The sequence below is a fragment of the Symphalangus syndactylus genome, chromosome 19 (genome assembly GCF_028878055.3).
Source record: "Symphalangus syndactylus isolate Jambi chromosome 19, NHGRI_mSymSyn1-v2.1_pri, whole genome shotgun sequence".
Classification (NCBI taxonomy): Eukaryota; Metazoa; Chordata; class Mammalia; order Primates; family Hylobatidae; genus Symphalangus; species Symphalangus syndactylus.
In genome coordinates, this window is record NC_072434.2 from 59,525,217 (window position 1) to 59,545,930 (window position 20,714).

General features: G+C 39.6%; 1 protein-coding gene across 3 annotated transcripts in view; it reads right to left on the reverse strand.

Moving 5' to 3' along the window:
- Positions 1-20,714, reverse strand: part of PTPN14 (protein tyrosine phosphatase non-receptor type 14) — a 204,859-nt gene that overhangs the window by 87,978 nt on the left and 96,167 nt on the right. For 2 of the 3 annotated variants that reach the window (XM_055234105.2, XM_063613915.1), the window contains exon 3: positions 16,501-16,670. In XM_055234105.2, coding sequence (XP_055090080.1) covers positions 16,501-16,670 — 170 coding nt within the window. Of the gene's footprint in view, positions 1-4,413; positions 4,634-16,500; positions 16,671-20,714 lie in introns of those variants that run through there. The other variant, XM_063613914.1, reaches the window with a different exon arrangement.

Consider the following 20,714-nt stretch of genomic DNA (forward strand, 5'->3'; position numbering starts at 1 on the left):
CCGCGGGCTGCGGATTGGACAATTATGTTTGGCCAATTGATCTAGACAATTAAAAATATAAGAGTACTTCATTCCCATGATCAAAAGTGAAACTGATTCCCCCTCACCTACTTTAACGCTCTCTAATCAATTATTTATATGTTGGGCCAGGATGAAAAGAAGTAAAATGGTTCAGTCCAGTAGTGTGTCTGTTTGTGTGTGTGTGTGTGTGTGTGTGTGTGTGTGTTGAGATAAAATGCAAGTATCACAGAGCAACAGGCAAGAATATCTGTAATTCAACCCACCATTCTTCTTCAGATGTTCAAAGCTTTAAATGAATTTCTAATCATATTCTAGATATAATTATGTTACAATTATACAATGTCCTAAATTAGAAAATAATCACTTTAAACCAGAAAGCAAAAATGCCTGCTTTAGAGTATAATGGTTAAATAGTTCATGACACCCTTTTTAAAAAAAGTATTCAGTGAACTGGGTGTAAACAATACAGATTTTCAAATTAACAAGGAAAAAATAAACAATCCCATTAAAAAGCGGGCAAAGGACATGAACAGACACTTTTCAGAAGAACACATATATGTGGCCAACAAGCATAAGAAAAAATGCTCATCACCACTAATTATTACAGAAATGCAAATCAAAACCACCATGAGGTATATACCACCTTACATCAGTCAGAATGGCTATTATTAAAAAGTCAAAAAATAACTGAGAAAAGGGAATGCTTATACACTGCTGGTGGGAATGTAAATTAGCCATGGTAAATCAGCCATGGTAGAAAGCAGTTTGGCGATTTCTCAAAGAACTTAAGGCAGAATTTCCATTTGACCCAGCAATCTCATTATGGGGTATATACCCAAAGGAATAGAAATCATTCTATTATAAAGACACATGCACATGTATGTTCACTGCAGCACCATTCACAATAGCAAAGACATGGAATCAACCTAAATATCCATCAGTGGTAGACTGGATAAAGAAAATGTGTTACATATATACCATGGAATACTATGCAGCCATAAAAAATGACAAGATCATGTCCTCTGCAGCAACATGGATGCAGGTGGAGGTCATTATCCTAAGTGAGCTAATATAGGAACAGAAAACCAAATACTGCATGTTCTCACTTTTAAGTGGGAGCTAAATATTTAGTACACATGGACACAAAGAAGGGAATAACAAATACCAGGGCCTACCTGAAGATGGAGGGTGAGAGGAGGGTAAGGATTGAAAAACTACTTATCAGGTGCTATGCTTATTACCTGGGTGATGAAATAATCTGTACACTAAACTCCCATGACACACAATTTACCTATATAACAAACCCAAACATATACCCCTGTATCTAAAATAAAGTTAAAAAAAAAATACAGTTTTCTTTTACCTGGCATTTTCCAACTTGTGGTGGATAAAATATTTTCAAATCATATTTTTTAAAATAAGTGTGAGATTTTTGGTTAAAGACTGTTAGGGCTGGGTACAGTGGCTCATGCGTATAATCCCAGCACTTTGGGAAGCTGAGGCGGGCAGATCACCTGAGGTCAGGAGTTCGAGACCAGCTGGCCAACATGGTGAAACCTCGTCTCTAAAAAAATTAGCTGGGCATAGTGGTGGGTGCCTGTAATCCCAGCTACTGGGGAGGCTGAGGCAAGAGAATCACTTGAACCTGGGAGGCGGAGGTTGCAGTGAGCCGAGATCACACCATTGCACTCCAGCCTGGGCGACACAGAGAGACTCCATCTCAAAAAAAAAAAAAAGTTTGTCAGAATATTAGCTCTCAGGATAATGCTTTCAGCTACTCTTAACAAGAGTCGGCACATCATAAAATCATGGGTGTGTTTGTATGCATGCAAATGCAACACACAAAATCTCTCAATGTATAGTAAGGAAGTAGTCGCGGATGTCTGGAAAATTAAGATAACTGCTATCTAGAACCAAGCCTCTCTGTATTTTTTTTTTTTACTTAAATATAGTGTACTTCTAGTTGGTAGTTGAAATCAAGTATTTCATGAACCAGTGCCAGAAATAATATTTTTTCAAAAAACTGATAATGGAAAGAAACAATGTTTTCACAACCTTGAATTTTATTTGGCTGAAATTATTTTATTGTTTTCTTAATTTACCTATCATTTTATCTTACACTTACCTAAATGCAGCAAAAATCAATAAATCAGACAGTGGCAAAAGAATTACTGAAATCCATGTGTAGAATTCTCAGTTTTGCAAAATTCTCACTTTAAAAATTAAAATTCAATCTGTAACTTCAAAGCCTGCAGAAACAGTGGGAAGTTGTGTTTAAGGTTTTAGGGTCCTAGAGTAGTACAATTCAGGCCAGTTATTATTATTCTTATAGGAATAATGAATTTAATAATAAATAAAGGATGCACAAAAGGCTAAATTCTTACGCAATAAATAGTATTTAATATATCCCCTAAACCTATTTAGGAGATGTATTACTCATTATATTATGCATAATCTATTGTGCATTATAGAAGTTTAACTACCTAGAAGGCTAAAATATTCTGAAAGAGAGGAAATACAATCAAACTGTACAAAACTACTGTAGAAGAACCCTGGATTCTCCATTCTGTTCCTTCTAGGATCCCCAGGAAGATGCCCACAATTTTTCTACTACATAAGACCACGCCATCTATTCTCTAAATTCCTCAGCCTGATGTTTTAAGCTTTGCCAACTCTTTAATTCCTTCCCAGTTCCCCAAAATCCCCCCCCCCCCCGCCCTGCCGAGATTCTCCAACATCCATCTACTAACAGAAAAGACCAGCTACAGCTGAAAAGTCATCAGGATACGGTTGTCTTCCATTTAACCAAACTTAAATGATAAGAATCACCCGTGGCAATGATCAAAAACAGATTTTGATTCAGGGAGTCAGGACTGGGGTACAATAACCTATATATTTTTAAAAATGCCATAGGCAATACTGATGCATGTAGTGTGAAGACCACACTCAAAGAACCAACAGGCCCCCAATGTCTTATTTTTATTTTTTAAATAACTGTCACTCATCAGGAGTCCATCATCTCTTTAAATAATCTTTCACTGGAATCTGTTTATCTTTTCAGACTACAGTCTCTTCAAGTTACAAGTACTGCGAGATTACCATTGGGTCAGCCTGGCCCGTCCTGTGGCAGCCAACCTGGCTTCCCTGTTCTTAACAGCTGCTCTGACCATCTGGGAAGCTGTGAGGCAAGGCCCACTTTATCCTGTCTCCTTGCACGGTTCTGATAACCTTAGCCTTCCCACACTCGGCACAGGACACAGGACCAGCCCGCGTCCTCTGCAGCAGATCTGCTCCCTCATATGGGACTGGGATGAGGGTGGGGAACCTTCCTGGGAATATATGTCTGTGATAACAACACAAAATGCTTGCTTATTGTTTGCAACTCCACTTTTGGGAATTGCCTGAGGGAATTAGGGACAAATTTGAAGTTATCTTCAATAATATCAAATCATTTGTTTTGGGGGAGTAATTTTGAATTTTGGAACTCGCGAGTCAGTACGAAATTTGTACTCAGTAGAGTTTCTAGTAGGGTATGGTTTACAGTGATTTGGGTTTTACTAATCATTAATAATGTACGAAGCCTCACGGTGGCATTGTAATGTCTCAATCTGACTAGGCTGCACTCCATTTCCCAGAATGTTCTTCCCCTATGTTTCTGGTTAGTGTGGGTCACAGAGAATCTTCTGCCAGGTGACTGATACCAGCACAGCTCTCTGAGGGATGCAGCAGTTTCCTGTTACCTTCTAGCATATCTTCTTTGTTTAAAAAAACAAATATTATTTGAAGACCCACTATATGCTGAGCACAATGGCAAGTGCTTTCTGAACTCATCCTTACAATAGCTATGCTAGCATCATCTCCTGATTCTAAACACAAGAACTTAGTTTTAGAGAGTTTACAGAGCCTGACCAAGAAACAAACACCAGAGAGTGAGGTCTTCAAGTCTTTTCTCCTTCTTTTTTCTTTTTTTTTCCCTACTTCCCACATTAATGTATGTTCTCCTTTGTAGTGTTTTTTTTGTATTGTTTTATTTCCAGCTATTATTTTCCTTGAAGATTAAACCAAAATACTAGTTCTTTGCTGATTCCAACAATCATTCAAAACATACAGAGTTCTAGCAGATACATAACTTGCTTCAAATTTTCCATCAGTATCCTCATCAATAGCTATCTTTTCACAGATGGCCATTTTATTTCAAGGATCCAAATTACTGACCTTTTCATGTTTTCCTTAGACCTATGGGTTTCTCACATTAGTCACTGTCGTAAACATCTTTTCTACCTTCTTCAAAACATTTATGCTGGTCAAAAGCATTTGCTTCCAACATTGCTTCATCTCTGTGATTTTCTACTAAAGGACCATGTGTCTAACTCGCATTTCAGTTAAACTTACGTCAAAGTTGCTGGGATTTGCTCTGAATAACGGTAACTCATTTTTATGCTGGCAGCAAACGTCAGGCGAAATGTCTACTCACTCTCCCCAGCTGCAAGCACAGGATTGACGAGCTGACCTTGAGAGTTAGGAGGCTGTAAACTGAAACATGTTGCAACATGTCCCGCTATGATTACGCCTCCTCTGCTTTTACAAAGTACACCAGAAAGCAGTATCATTATTTGAGTCACACCTGGTAACTTGACACCTGCTGACACCTTTCTACTGTTTACTTGCAATGTCTCAATTTTCCACCTTTCTAAAGGACTTAGTGTCATCTGAAAGCTTGGCACTTTCACTATGTGCCCAGGGCTGGAGATGACTGATAAAGACGTTAAATAAAACCCATTTTAGTTCCACTCTCTACATAATGCTCGCTATTTAAAGGACTCACTCAAAGAAGTGCCTGTTTCCCTCTACCCTTTGTTTCTTCTGTCTAAACTACTTCCTTCTCTTTGACAAAACTCATCCCTTCCAATTCCACAGTGTGTCTTAGCTGTTACAGCTGAGGGGAGGGGAGGGGAGGGGAGGGGAGGGGAGGGGAGGGGAGGATTGGCAAAGACATTTTGAACGTTTAAATAAATCCTATCTATGGACTCTCCCATGTCAGCATGCTTGGTTCACCTAAAACCATTCCAGAACCAGCTTCAGAGCCACGCTTGTCACTAAACAGCTGTGTGACTATGGGCAGAATCCCTTTATCTGTCTGTTCCTCAGTTTCTTCATCTGTAAAACAAAGCAACTGGTCTCTGTGATCTATTGATAAGCGGGGTTTCATATTTAGATATAAAACTCTATCATTCTGGTCTGTCTTGATATAAGACAAAGGGCTCTTTCTCAAATAGGCTGTGTTTGTTTAAGATTTGAATGATGTCTTTATTGGCCTATAAGACGCTTGGTACTCTTCCTATGCATGAACCTTTTATGGGTAATCAGAGAATGATACAGATATTGTGAGCAATAAAGAGAGGAAATCTGAATAATTTGAGCCATGGCTGTGCAGTAGAAAGTTGACAGGGACATATAATCTAGCCCTCCGGAGTGATCTTTACATAGAAATAAAGTTTTCAAATGAGCACTTAGGGAAGTTATACTCTCACACTCAGCTCAACCACCTACAGTCTCTTATAGGCAGCTAAAGTGTTAATACAGCTGGACACTGAATGACATAAAATCAGCTGGGTCAATGAAGAGATATGGGCTGACCCAAGTACTGAGATGCACTTCAAGTTATACAGAAAGTGCAAGTATCAGCAGTCGGACCTAAATACCTACAAGGCCGGACAGGTCACAAGAACGTGTAAATGCTGCTGACTATTAACTCCCCAGGGAGTGGAGAACTAGGCCCAGTTAGACAGCACATGCCTCTCTGCAAGGCGTCCCAATTCAGTTCTTTCGAAAATGATCCTGGTGAAACAAAACCCACCTGAAGACCAGAATCAGTCCTCGTAGTACTAGTTTATAATCTCTGATCTTACTGGCAGGTCAGCCCTCTGGATTTCTTTGTTGACTTTTTAATAGAACTAAACTCCCTGTTACTCTGATAAAGCCAGTGAAGAAAGGCATGAATGAATGTATTTCTCTGGCAAAGTAATGTAAAAGACTCCATTTATGTGACGACCTAAATCTACTCCACTTGTTAGAGAAAAAACTTCTGTTATTTAAAAAACAAACAGTTCTTTTTCAGGGTGCCCACTTTATAGAGTTCTAGTGAAGACTGAAAAAGATAATAATCTGAGATACTTAGCATAGCATCTTGCACATAAATGTTAGCTGCTACCATGACTACTGTTACATTATATCCAGTGATGGAATGCAACTACATTTTTCCACAGAACCACATAGAACTATAATATCCTCAGGCTGGGGAAGTTTTGAGGTTTTGGATTCTTGTGCTTTCTAGATTCTGCTGCCGCTCAGACACTGAGTTTAACATGTGGATGTAGAACATCTGTCACTTCCCTCCTCTCTCTCCACCCACTCCACTCCAACTGAATGTCCCAATGCTGATATTCAGGAAAAAGGTAGAGCAAACAATTATAAAACATCTATTCTTTGTACCTCTTCCAACATCAAGATTGTTTTAAAATCCGTTTTTGAAATTAACACACCATTCTCAATCCCACCCATTGTAATGATACCCCTACAATCTTGAGAATCCTTTATGGGGAAGCGGATGTCTCTTAAAAATTCATAAGGCACAGCCTGCATGCTTCAACATGACAAAACACCTCTTCACATAGCTTCTGCTGTTTTTCCCCCTTCTTTTCGCACCTTTGTTAACGGTAAACACTACAATGTGGCATCATCACATTCTACTCAAGCTTTAGAAAAAGTAGACTATTTTAACATTTTAACTCATGCTCTATTACAAACCTTTATTTCATGCGTTGAATTGTTTAATCTTTCTCAGTCCTGCAATGTAACACTAATAAAGAACAATTTGGAATCAGTGAATGAACGAACAAATGAATGAATGTATCTTTGAAAATCAAGGAATTCACAAAGGATAAAAATCAATACCTCTGCTTAAGAACTTATTTTCAAAATAGCTCAATAGAAGCACATTATTTTTGTTTGCTTTTGAGAAAAGTTCCAAATAGACCAAATACTAATAAACACATTAACCATGTCATTTAAAGATGTAATAATAAAATTATCACTTCTTTGAAGTATACTAAACAGGTTGAGTATCCCTTATGCAAAATGTTAGGGACAAGAAGTGTTTGGGATTTCAGATTTTGAAATATTTGCTATACTGACCCAGTAGAGCATCTCTCATCCAAAAATCAGAAATCCTAAATGCTTCAACGAGCATTTCCTTTGAGCATCATGTCGGTACTCAAAAAGTTTTCAATTTTGGTGCATTGTAGATTTTGAATTTTTGAATTAGGGATGCTCAACCTATTTTTTTGGTAACCTTTGTTTTTCTAATGGTTAAAACATACATAAAGCATATCTTGCTTTATAAAGCATCTCAATCAAACATCTCAGATGCATTAAAGAACACAAACATTACATGAAGACTCCTTTTGAAATACGAATATTGCCTCTGATTTATTTCCTTTTGAAATTCTGAGTTTCCTCTTCATTATAGGACACCTACAATAAATAATAAGTTATGCCAAGTGATATTATAAAAGAACACTGATTTATTTTACTATTTGTTTTCCCTAAAGGGAAAGAATATCAGAGAAACAGCTAGATCATGTTTACGGCTAAATTAACTTCATGGTATTTGTCTATACTTCACTGTTCTAGTAGCAGTAGGTTGCCTCAATAGCTAACTACCTAACTGCATATCTTTCTTTCTTTTTTTTTTTTCTCTTTGAGATGGAATTTCACTCTTGTTGCCCAGACTGGAGTGCTATGGTGTGATCTCGGCTCACCACAACCTCTTGCTCCCGGGTTCAAGCGATTCTCCCGCCTCAGCCTCCCAAGTAGCTGGGATCACAGGTATGCGCCACCACACCCGGCTACTTTTGTATTTTTAGTAGAGACAGGGTTTCTCCACATTGGTCAGACTGGTCTGGAACTCCCGACCTCAGGTGATCCACCCGCCTCAGCCTCCCAAAGTGCTGGGATTACAGGTGTGAACCGAACCACCGCGCCCAGCCTAACTGCATATCTTTCACACCATAATCTTTTTCTTAAGAGCAAAGAAAGAAACAAGAAGCAACTTCATGTATTTGGACAACTTGTACTATGAAGTAGGCATCTACTGTATAGTCTTGATTTAATTAAGAAAAGTATAAACTTTCTTAAAAGTCATCTTCTTCACAGTAAAACATAAGAAAAACCTAGTTGAGGATCAAGACAAGCTAATCCAATCAGCTTTCCTAAAAGAAATCAAATTGACTTTACACCACCTCCCCAATTCTTGCCAGGATTTCCCAGTGCCTCAGATCCAGAAGCAGAAATGGTTACCAGTGCTACATTTCTATTTTCTTATTTGCAAAGACAGTGAAAATTCTAGTTTTGTTCCCCTGAGGGTTTATTAAATTTACTTTGTCTCTTTGATCACACCCATAACTGTAGATTCAAATCAGTAAATCCACCGATACTTAAGAATAAATCGCAAGATAACAACAAAACAAGCAGAGGGGAATGAACAGAGATGCATGTATGAGGCACAGGAGGCTTGTCCTGGGAAGGGCTGGTTACTTAATTTGCAGAGTCTAGTGCAAAGTGAAAATACAGGGTCTACTGTTCAAAAACCAAAAACTTCAGGACGGCAACAGCAGAGCACTAAACCGACTACAGGGCACTTCTGAGCATGGGATACTATGCACCTAACTGCACAGGTCACAGACCCATGAAGCTGGTCCTGGTCCCGGGAGACATTTGCCCTGGGTTTCACCAAAGCAGTGGCATAGCCTTCTCCTGGAAGTAAATAGGGTCAGCAATGTAGACTTCAAAGACAAATTCAAATAAACGACTAGTAAATCAAATACACGGAAATGAAATAAAAGCTGCTTGGAGATACAGCTCTATGGTGGGAGTGGGAGTGGGAGGGAGGTAGGGAGGTGAGGAGTTGAGACCTGTTCGTTATTATACTCCCACTAACTAGCAAAGTGTCTAACACAAAATAGGTACTTAATAAAGGTTGAAATAAAAAACAGTGCAAATGACAATCAACTTATCTCATTTTGGGAAGGTAATTCTTCTTCCCTCCAAGGTTGCACTGTTTATTACAGACAGCCATCTTCTCTCATCACATTGTACATTACATTAACCACACAGAATGTTTGAGATTAGATCCCAATATCAACTGCATCTTAAAATATCTAAAATATCTGGCAGAAATAATTCCATTCTCAATAACCAACATAAAGAGAACAATTTCCCATTCACTAGCGGGAGCTGGCCAGGAGGAGAATTTGCTATTCTCAGCAAATTATATTATCCACAGGGAATTCATGCTGAATCTTAAGACTTGAAGGGAGTCCCTATATCCCAGCCCACGGGTAGACTTTAAATATCCATTAAAATGACATTTCAAAATAATAAAAGAACTAAAAGAACTGGAGGAAGAAAATAAAGGGTGTTGTAAAAGGAAATGGAAATATTACCATAATTAGAGCTTTTAAAACAGACACTTTAAACACTGGTTGAACACTAACTTGTTTACAACAGCACACAAGGCAGATTGCAGGAGTCTAAGGGGGAAAAGTATTGGTATTTATAAGAAAGAAAATGTGAAGAAAGCTACTGTAAGGTCACTTCCTGAAACCTAGTTTAAGCACACACATGCACACACACACGCACAGACACACAGAGACACACACACACACACACACCAAAACACCATTTTAACCCTTATGAAGATATACAGCTTCACTTAGTCTGGCTTTCCCATCAATATGCCATGGGCCCAAATGTGTAACTGGAAAAAGGGGACCCCCATCATAGTTTAAAAATGCATTAACCTAACTCCCTTGTCACTCACTTCACACACAGAAATGCACTTACCCTCTTTCTGGTACCTAAACAGCACAGCTTTAAATGTGGGCATTTATTCTCAGTTGGTTGAAAGACAACTTGTCCACTTGGTTCTTCCCAGACAGGAACTATCTTTAACATTTAAGAATGCTCCATGCAAGCCCATGCAGAGATTAAGTATTTTTAAAATCCTCCTGGTGATAACTGCTAGGCAGTTTTACCTGGCTGACTAGAATACCCAGGACTTTGGAAGAACTGGGAGATGTACAATAGATCACTGATCCTAAGAGTAGGGGATACCCATAGCTGCTGAGAAGCACCAAAAACAGACATAGCACCCACCAGATAGAGGGTACTTGGAACAGGTCCTGTGGACCTGATGTCTCTGCCAGAAGTATGAGAGTGTACTAAAATCTTCCTTGGCAAATGGAATGACTGTGCTGGCTACAGCAGTAGTTTCACTCTGTCAATTCTGTAGAGTGCTCACCATTAACAGGGTGGACAGCCCCACCCAAACAGGCAGGCTACTAAGATGTCCTGGAAAAGTAGGAAATGTTATCTGATCTCATTAGGACAATTAGAAGCTCCTGTGCAATGTGCAACCATAACATTCAACAGTGAGTAATGCAAAGACAAACATGTTTTGGTTAAAAAAAAAAAAACTACACAAAATTAAAAATTTTAGAAACCATGCATGCACTCAGCAACTTAGAAGTTTGTAGCCTAAATTCACTCTTCAAAAATTAAGTTTTCTTTTAAAAGTTTTCTCCTTAGTATTGAAGAAATTAAAGAGGGAAGAAATTAAAGAGGGACTTCCTCGCTTGAGGAAGACTTGGAAAAACCCCAGACCTAAACTAAAAGCAGTGATCTTGGCCAGCAATTTTCTGGCTTCCCCTTGCTATTATTAAGTATCCTTCTGTTTGAGTAAGAATTTATCCACCTCTCAGAAGCCATCTTTTTTCTTTCCGTGTCCAGAAAAATGTGAAAACCATGTGTTTATAATGAGCCTGTTGCTATGCAAATCATTAAAACACATTACAAAAATCTTTCCTTTGAGTCAGGAGAACATACTGGGGAAGATGAACTGCTCAAGAGCCCCTTTGCTGGACAGAAAAGCTGGCAAAAAGGAATCTGAGAAGCAAAGCAAAATGGAAAAAATTACAGTGGTCCCATCCCTTGAGTCATTTTAACCAACAGGGGAAAACTAACATTTTCAAAGCCCCAAGGTAATAAATCTTACAGTTTGGAGTGGGGTTAACAAACTCGGTGGTTCTTAATCTCTTTAAATCCTATGGTTTCATGACTCATCCCCCATCTGTCTACTAGAGTGTGTCTTTTTTTTTCACTATTTTCTTTTAACACTTCTATAACAATATCAAGGGATTTCTTCTTTTTTCCTTTTATTTGTAGCCCTGTGTGTATTTTCCTTTTAATATATTTTGTTTTCTCATTCAATTAACACCTTAAAGTAGGGCCTGAGTTATCCATTTCTTATCCAACACAATCATAGTGTCTTGGCAGGTTTCCCTCACTTATGAACGGACTTGCCCCTCAAAAGCCATATCTAGCAGATGAGACACAGTATGTCAAATTAATGTCAAAAAATGCAGTGCTTCCTAATTTTCTAATTTAAACCAATTTGGACTTGATAATTTTAATAAAGCCAATCACTTTATTAAACAATTTGCAATCAATGTCATTCTCAAATTTTTGTTGTGTTGTTCTGAATATACTATTGACCTAAAAATATCCATGGGTGTGATTCTCTGGGGACAATAAATTAAATAAACAGCTTTTAAATATATCTTCCTTTGACTCCTGTGTGTCTTGATATATATATGGGTTCATACACACAGAAAAAAAAAAAATGGAAAAACCAACCAGAGTATTAATCTAGACTCTTTGTCCTTGTTCAGAGAGAAGAGATGGCTGGTAATGACTAATGCTATAGAATCTGTTCTCAAACAGAAGTAGCCAAACCATTGCAAACATGTGTTGGGTGAAAACAAGTTTGGTTGGCTCCAGACAAAGGCTTATTTTTTCAGCACAGATGGTTGAATGGTTGCCTCCTCCAACGGGTTGCCCGCAAATGAAAGACAGATTTCTATTTCTAATCTATGCAAATATCTTACTCTGCAGGGCATCACAAAGACTAACTGTTTTGTGTCAGACACTGCAGATCCCAGGTGCTCTCAGAGATGCCAAAGCCCATCTCCACCTGAGATGCCTGGTAACTGGGATAACTGCGGATGACTGGAGAGTTAGTCATTAACCCGCTCCTAATGAATGTTGTTGGGGCCTTCTGTGAAACATTCCTCTGGAATCCTGCCCCACCACCACTGCTTCCCCTTGGCTGAGCTGCCTGGAAGGCAGTTTCAATATTCAGTTCGGACCTCAGATGCTGCTAAAACCTCCCAAGAAGGCTGAGATTCCCAAAGGCTCTTAAGGACTGTAGCATTTTTCACCTCGTGCTCAGCACATCTGTCCATCTCCAACACCGCACTGAGAAAACTCAAGCATTTAAAAATGTTATTCTGTCCAAACCAGATCTCCTTTATCATAAGCCTACAACCCATGGCATGTCTTGCTGAATCACACCTGATCGTTGTTGGTGGCCCTCAGCCTTCCCAAATATATGTAATTCCTTTTTTCTTTTCTTCCTAACAACTTTTCTTTTATTTCTTACATTTTTTTTTCTCATGTTCCTCCATATTCCCAGCTTAAATCTTTTACTCACTCTGGCACCCCTTGGCACATTCCAGTTTTAGGGCCCCTTGGAGGCAATAAAAACTTCTGCAATGCTGCAAACATACACACATACTCACGCACAGACAAAATGTTGCATGCTAATCCAACTCCTAACTTTCAACATTCTTTGCCATAAAGAGTTGGTTAGACCTGAAATCTACATAATTTAGTTCCAGTGCTTAAATCTAAAAATATCTTTCAAAGTTTAAAATTTTTTGTTAGTTTTTCTGATCAAATGTCAGCAACACAGTTTGCTTCAAAATCCTGTGTTGGAAAACACTTCTTTCCCTCCTTATTAACCTTCATCTGAAATAAACCAGGCTAACTAAGCAAAAAGAAATTCTAAAGAAAAAAGAAAAGTCCTTCCTAAATCCCACAGTTAATAACCACCACTACCAAAACTTTTTACTCTATACCTCCCTCTTTGAAATTTAAATACCTTTTGTTTTAGTCTATGAATGCAAATATTGACAGTCAAACAATGCAGCATTAAGTTTACTTCCTTGGAAAATCTAAAACTGTAAAGAGTTTTAGAGGTTAACTGATTCATTGATTCCTGAGGCTGGGTGAGTGTCAGAAACACCAGAGGAGTACTATTCTTTTTTTTTTTTTTTTTTTTTGAGATGGAATCTCGCTCTGTCGCCCAGGCTGGAGTGCAGTGGCTCGATCTCGGCTCACTGCAAGCTCCACCTCCCGGGTTCACGCCATTCTCCTGCCTCAGCCTCCCAAGTAGCTGGGACCACAGGCACCCGCCACCACGCCCGGCTAATTTTTAGTATTTTTGGTAGAGACAGGGTTTCACCGTGTTAGCCAGGATGGTCTCGATCTTCTGACCTCGTGATCCACCCGCCTCGGTCTCCCAAAGTGCTGGAATTACAGGCGTGAGCCACCGTGTGTCAGACACTGCCCAGCCTATTCATTTTAAACAATGACATCCTCTTGATTCTCAGCTCTAGACATTACAACCAGACTTCTGGTACAGCTCTAGAATCATATTTATAATAAGTGCTCCAAGTAACTATGATATAGCAGGCCCTGGTCTTTTGAGAATCACTGATCTATTCCAACATCCTACCCAATATGGTGGCTCCCTCTACAGGATACCACATGGGCTACCTGGTCCATGTGACAACATTCACAGAGACCAGTGCTCTCACCCTTTTGTAAGTCTTGTTCCATTTTTAGATGGCTTAGTTATTAGAAACTGTATTCCTACATTGAGCCAAATAGTTAAAGTTCTTTGGCTCCTTGGACTTCACTTACTTAGACCCTAATTTTGTGCTCCAGAGCTGACAAAGAATTCCCCCTCCTACAAGAGTCTGTAAATATCTAAAGGCAGCTACTACTGTGCCCTTGTAAGACTTAATCTTTCTAAGCTTAAACAACCTTTTTCTTTTAACTTCATAAAGCATAACTTCTGAGTCCCTCTTTATTTCAACTGCTCTTTCTCACCAATAGGCTTACAGGATAGGTCTGTCTAGAGTAACAATACTTCATTTTTCTTACAGACAGAACTTTTTTCGATATGCACTAATTTCTAGCCCATGTTTCACCCTCATCACTCATTATCTTGCACTTAATGGCCGAGAGCCAAGAATCAGCAAGTATTTATTAACTTAATGCTGTGTTCCTAGCACCGTGTAAAGTACTCAAGGAGGATTCAAAACCCAATGGAAATCATCACATTTTGAGGAGTTAATAATTTCTTGTATAGGAAGAACTTGGATATGTGAATCAACTTGAAAACAGGGAACAATGGTATGCAACAGAGTGCTTTAAATGTCTATCACATGAAAGACTGAACACTAGGTTTTTTGAATCAGGCAGTAAGCTAACTCATGGCCTCTGTTTGCAATTATGCCATCTATTTACAATAGCTTTTGATTTAAAAATAAAAATATATAAAAAAAGGAAAGAACGAAAGTGAAAAAAATAAGCACTTTGGAAGGCCAAGGTAGAAGGATCACCTGAGGTCAGGAGTTCAAGATCAGCCTGGGAAATACAGCAAGACTTCATCTCTACAAAATTAGAAGAAAATTTAGCCAGGTTTGGTGGCACATGCCTGTAGTCCCAGCTACTCAGGAGGCTGACGCAGGAGGATTGCAGAAGCCCAGGAGTTTGTGGCTGCAGTGAACTATGATTGTGCCACTGCATTCCAGTGTAAGTGACAGAGCAAGACTCTGTCTCAAAATAAATAAATAAATAAATAAATAAATAAATAAATGCCAAATTAAAGAAAGCAAGCAGAGGCCGGGCACAGTGGCTCACGCCTGTCATCCTAGCACTTTGGAAGGCCAAGGCGGACAGATCATTTGAGGTCAGGAGTTTGAGACCAGCCTGGCCAACATGGTGAAACCCCGTCTCTACTATAAATACAAAAATTAGCCAGCCGTGGTGGCAGGTGCCTATAATCCCAGCCACTCGGGAGGCTGATGCACGAGAATCGCTTGAACCTGGGAGGTGGAAGCTGCAGTAAGCCAAGATCATGCCACTGCACTCCAGCCTGGGTGACAGAGCAAGACTCCGTTTCAAATTAAAAAAAAAAAAAAAAAAAAAAAAAAAAAAAAAAAAAAGCAAGCAAGCAGATTATTGCCTTAAAATATACTTAAAAATTTCAAGAGCATCCTTATATCAGAAATTTAAAATCTAAAAACTACACAAAAGTCAGGTAGAATACTCTTCCTTCTTCAAAGCATGTCCCCGCATTGCTTCCTAAGCATTCAGAATGACAAGGTCTGGGTAAAAGGCAAAAAGTAAAGGGTTTATGTGATTCCTTTTCCTACCAGAAATATCCATTTGATGAGGAGACTTCCTAGATATTTTAATGGAAAACTCTTACCAATAAATGAACTATACCAACACCAAAAAAATGCACTTATTCCATTCACTGAACGTGCTTTATGAACTTACGCAAATCCCTCACTTTACAGATGAGAGGGGAAAACATCGTTTCAAAGGCAGCACATGGTTTCTCCAAGCTAAAGCAGACACTGAGTAGCTGGGTGGGACCAATACCTGGTTCTCCTCTTCTACTGCTGGCTTCTTGTCTCCTCTTATTTAGTAGGGACAATCATCAAAACTCTTGCTCTCGCAACATTTTCCTCCTTAATTTTACTCCCACTTTTAGTTACCTTTCCAATCTTCAAATTCGAAGTCTGATACTACATTTTGTTTGGGGATATTTTTAGGAAAAGAGTGGACAAAACAGAATTAGGTTTTTGTTTTTGTTTTTGAGACAGGGTCTCAGTCTGTTGCCCAGGCTGGAGTACAGTGGCATGATCACGGCTCACTGCAGCCTTGAACTTCTGGGCTCAAGTGATCTTCCAACCTCAGTGTCCCGAGGAGCTGGAACTAAAAGCACAAGACACCATGCCTAGCTCGTTTTTATATTTTTTTCTTTTTGTAGAGACAGGGTCTTGCTATGCTGCCCAGGCTGGTCTCGAACTCTTGGCCTCAAGCTTTCCTCCCACCTCAGCTTCCCAAAGTGTTGATATTACAGGTATGAGCCACCACGCCTGGCCAGGTCATTAATTTTTTATTAAATTCTTGCATGCCTATTTTACTCACAGTCTCCGATGAATATTTCCACGCTGCTAGAGACGAAATTCTGCCTGGCTCAGGATCCCTACTGCCTTACCGGCATTACAGAAAACTGCTGGGGTTAGCTACATGGATTCAACCAAAACTCTACAGCTGCAAAGCAATGAGTAAACAACCCCCAACTATTTTACCCTCTCCCCCGCCACACACCCGCACCCACACCCACACACCCCTAAATCAACCAGCTCATCTACTTCATTGGAAGCTTCACAGTTAGTCAACACCCTTATATGGCACACAGGGGGAAAATGCACCTACCTTGTGGCCTCTTGCTGAAGCCATGACACATTTGGCACGTAGAACATGACTCCAAAGAAAAGCAGCGGCTCATTAGCAAATTTGTCCAGATGTTTCTTCAGAGGTTTCTCCAGCTCCACCCATCGTGCTTGCTGGCTCTTGCTGAGAAACCAAAGGCCAAAGTAGTGCGTCTAGATAAAAGGGTAAAATAGGATCAGTTCGTGCTCACCACAAGCATCCCAAGGCCACACAAGAAACGAGACTCCAGCATGCTGCATCCCACCCTGGGTTCCCCAGCCCATATACGAGATCCAGCTTTGACATCTAACTTTGGGACTAATTAAAAGAAACCACAACCACACACTACTGTAATGTACATAGAGTATCCAGATGCAGTATCCCTACTCATTACTACTGTTTGTGCTTGTAGATACCAATGCGCCCATGTGAGATAAGTGGAGTCGCGCAGGGAAGGGACAGTGCTGACTTTTCCCCTGATACCTGAAGACTGCCTTTTCTGTGTGCCTTCTGCATGCTTCATGATCTCACATGGAGCACAATGGCAAAGACCAACACCACTCTTGCACCTGCTGCAACGTAACTTATTACTCAATTCCTAAGACAAAACTGCCTGCCAACTGAAAGCTTCTGCACTGTAGAATATTTTCATACAGTACCAGATTATAACGGAGAATTTATTCACTCTTTTCGTGTGCTTTAAAAAGTATCATCCTCTTCCACTTTATTATACACGAACTGCAGCAAATCTCTCCCCACATCAAGCTTTGAGAGAGGAAGGATCGCCTCTTCACAGCTGCTGCAGGAGCCCCTGGTGGCTGTTCTTGGCAGATTATGGTGGGATTTGTTAGATGAAAGTGAGATTTTCACCCTTAGACTCGAAGCCTAAACCAGTTTAGTTTTGAACAACATGCTAAATGATTAAAACAGGTACTTTTATGCACCCAATCCCATCTTTTATATTAATTCATGCTAGGATTTCAGGATTAGCACAACAATCACCAAAAAATAGATCACTGCTTTTGAAGATTCTTTTACATTTCAATTATAGCCTAGAATGGTTTACAGCACACCTGGAAATCTGCCTTCAAAAGAATGTTTTCATTACAATGTTTAATTTCCAAAGGCATTCTTATGCCGATGTTCCCACTCCAGCTGGCTGCCCCCCCCCAACATTACCACATATCAATCCCTGCCACGACCCCACCAAATCTCTCATGAGACTTTGACTCTGACTTTACTAGAAAACCAGACGTGCCCTTGCCTACATAAAGCTGCAGACCCAGATGCTTTAACTATATTTTACATGGATTTACTTTGAGATGGGGGTAATGATTTGATCAGCTTTCCCCCATGATGTTCCAAAGGACAAGTTCACATCAGAAATCTATGCATTTCTTGAGCAACAAAATGCCAACCAGAGCCAAGGTTATATTCCTATCAACTTAGACAAACTTACTTGGATGAATTCTGACCCTATTATTCATTTCCTAGCTCCAATAAGTCCATTAGTTGTTTCAACCTGAGTGATGACATAGAGGAAATGAAATGTGGCTGAATAGAAAGAAAACAGACTTTGAAGTCAGTCCATCTCCCATCTTTTGCACTCACTGTCTCGGTAACTTTACACAATTCATTGAGCCTTCTAGACTCTCAGTTTTCTCCTCTATAAAATGGGGATGATGGTTACAACTTTGCCCACAGGCTCTGAGAGGTGTAAATGAGATAATGCCTGTCGATCACCTGCATGGCACATGGTAAGTAACTAGTTCATAAGTGGTACCTTCTATTGCTGCTGCGGCTGCACAACTACTACTCCTGTTACCACTGTTACCACCACCACCACCACCACCACCATCATCAGTAAATGAAAGCAGGTAAACCTCATGAATGTTTTTCATCAGCACTACTGACATCTCTGTGAACCAGAGAATTAGGAAACAGAGGTTATCTGGGAGTCAATGAGAAAAAGCAGGCAAAGATAGAAGCTGGAACATCTACAAATAACATAAATATTTAAAAGATGTAAGAAAAAAAAATCACAAAGCTATACCTCCACTAAGATTTTGAGGATCTCATGAAAGATGATAATGGGACACTGGAGCATCACTCTGATGCTGTCCTCTGAGATCTATGATGTAGGCTTAAGCTAACCTTAACATGAAGTCATTTGGGTATTCAATTCAAGAAACTTATCTGAAAAGGGTTCAAAGTAGTTCTGCATTATACTGAATTCCTGTATGGAACACAGGGCTGTATGAGGGTATTCCACGGTATTTTGGATGCCTAGGAGTGAGGAGTCTCCATATAATAAATAATGTAATGTATGTAATTAACGTGCTATGCAGCAATTATTAAAGTTGGAAAAGAGCCCTTTTATAAGCATGAGTGGAGAAACAGAGGGCAAGCTTCACAATTGCTTAACAGGCTAAGCATGATTTATCATCTTTCACTAAAAGTAGTTTTGACATTTGGGAGATATTTTTATGGTCCACACTTTATTCAAATTAGTAATATTCAAATTATAGAGGGCCACAGTAACTGCATAAATGTTCTACAATCGATTTTAAAAAACGGTTAAAATTTTTATTGCTTATATGCCTTGAAAGCTATTTTAAATTTCCTTTTCTCATTCTCATCCATCCAGATCATTAAACCAGACCTGACCTCCACCCCAGGAAACCCTCAGAGAAAGAATATTCCATGGAGGATACACACATGAACATGTATGTGCACACATACGACACACACAAAATGCACACTACAGCTGCACATACACACACTCCTGTGCATACACACAAATGGATATGTTGAGGAGGATGATGAGGTACAAGAGAAATGATAGTAAGGCAATAATCTTGAGCCAGAGCTCTAAATAATAAAGTAAACCACTTCTAATAGAAAAACCTAATTCATGGCATAAATTTATCACTGCTGTTGTACAGCACCTTCCAGAGGACACAATATTTCAGGGTGACTCACCAAGTAATTATCCAGTGAAATAATTACATAACTACTGAAGAAATGGGGTGTCCAGTGCGGGGCAGAATTGGGGGAGGCGGGTAATCTGGAGGACAGAGTTTGTACCTACTCACAGCCAGAACGTCCTAACTTTAGAACTGTCAAATTCAGTTCTCTAGCAGGAAGAAAAGTCCATTTATGAGATCCCCATCCCCACCCTGATTTTTGAAGCTATGCCCAAAGTAACCTTTTCCATTCCCACCCTACTCCTCCCGTTCTTCCTCTAGCTATTTTCCTGCTCTGGTGTAGAAAGACCCTGCCTTGAAAGTACAATACAGCACACGTTTATTCTTCCACGTCTACACAGTGCCTCACAGGAAATGGAATCAGAGCCTAGGCTCTCATTTCAACTAGCATGTGCACTAATCAACTTTCTGTGTATTATCCAAGGAACTACTAATCCTGTCAAGCCCAGCTGAGACCCCACCAGGATGGTTTGTGGTTGACTTGCCAATTTAAACTCTAGCTCAATTTTGAAAGCTGAGCTTAGCTGCTAAACATTGCCACATGGTTGAAGAAAGCATGGTGGATGATTGCAAATAGAAACCACCTTCTGCATGACACCAAGAGGATCCCATCATATTACCTGAGTAAATGCCTGAAATATTTGTTCTGTTTATATCTCAGGCACCAAAAGTAAGCCGGACTCATTTAATCCTCATGATACCTCCTCTGGGTGAGGTATGAATCCCATTTTATTGCTCTAGTTTACTTAAGAAAACTAGAACACACAGCTCTGGTGCCATGAGTTCTGCAATAAGTTTACTGCAATGATGAGAAAAGAAGACAGAAGAGCCAGTCCTCAGAAACAGGAACCACATCTCCGAACCACTTAGAAAAAACGCACTACGATGAAACCAAGTAGGGAAAGCCACACTAAAATGTCATTTTCAAGTGAGCAGCTTCCTCATTTATTTGGTTTGGGGTATTGCATTTTAACACAGGAAACATACATTTAAGCATATACTAAAAAATCGGCTAGTTTCTTCAGTGGCAGATTGGTGTGTGGATACTACAGTGTCAAAATGTCCATCTTTTGGTATTATGGAAAGAGTCTAGGGAATAAGGGCCCTTAAACGTAGTTTTGGGGGCAGGGGGCATATGGGAACTCTCTGTACCTCCTGCTCAATCTTGCTGTGCTCTAAAGAAAGAAAATCTATTAAAAAATAGTTTGGTATGGTTTTGATTTGTTTGTT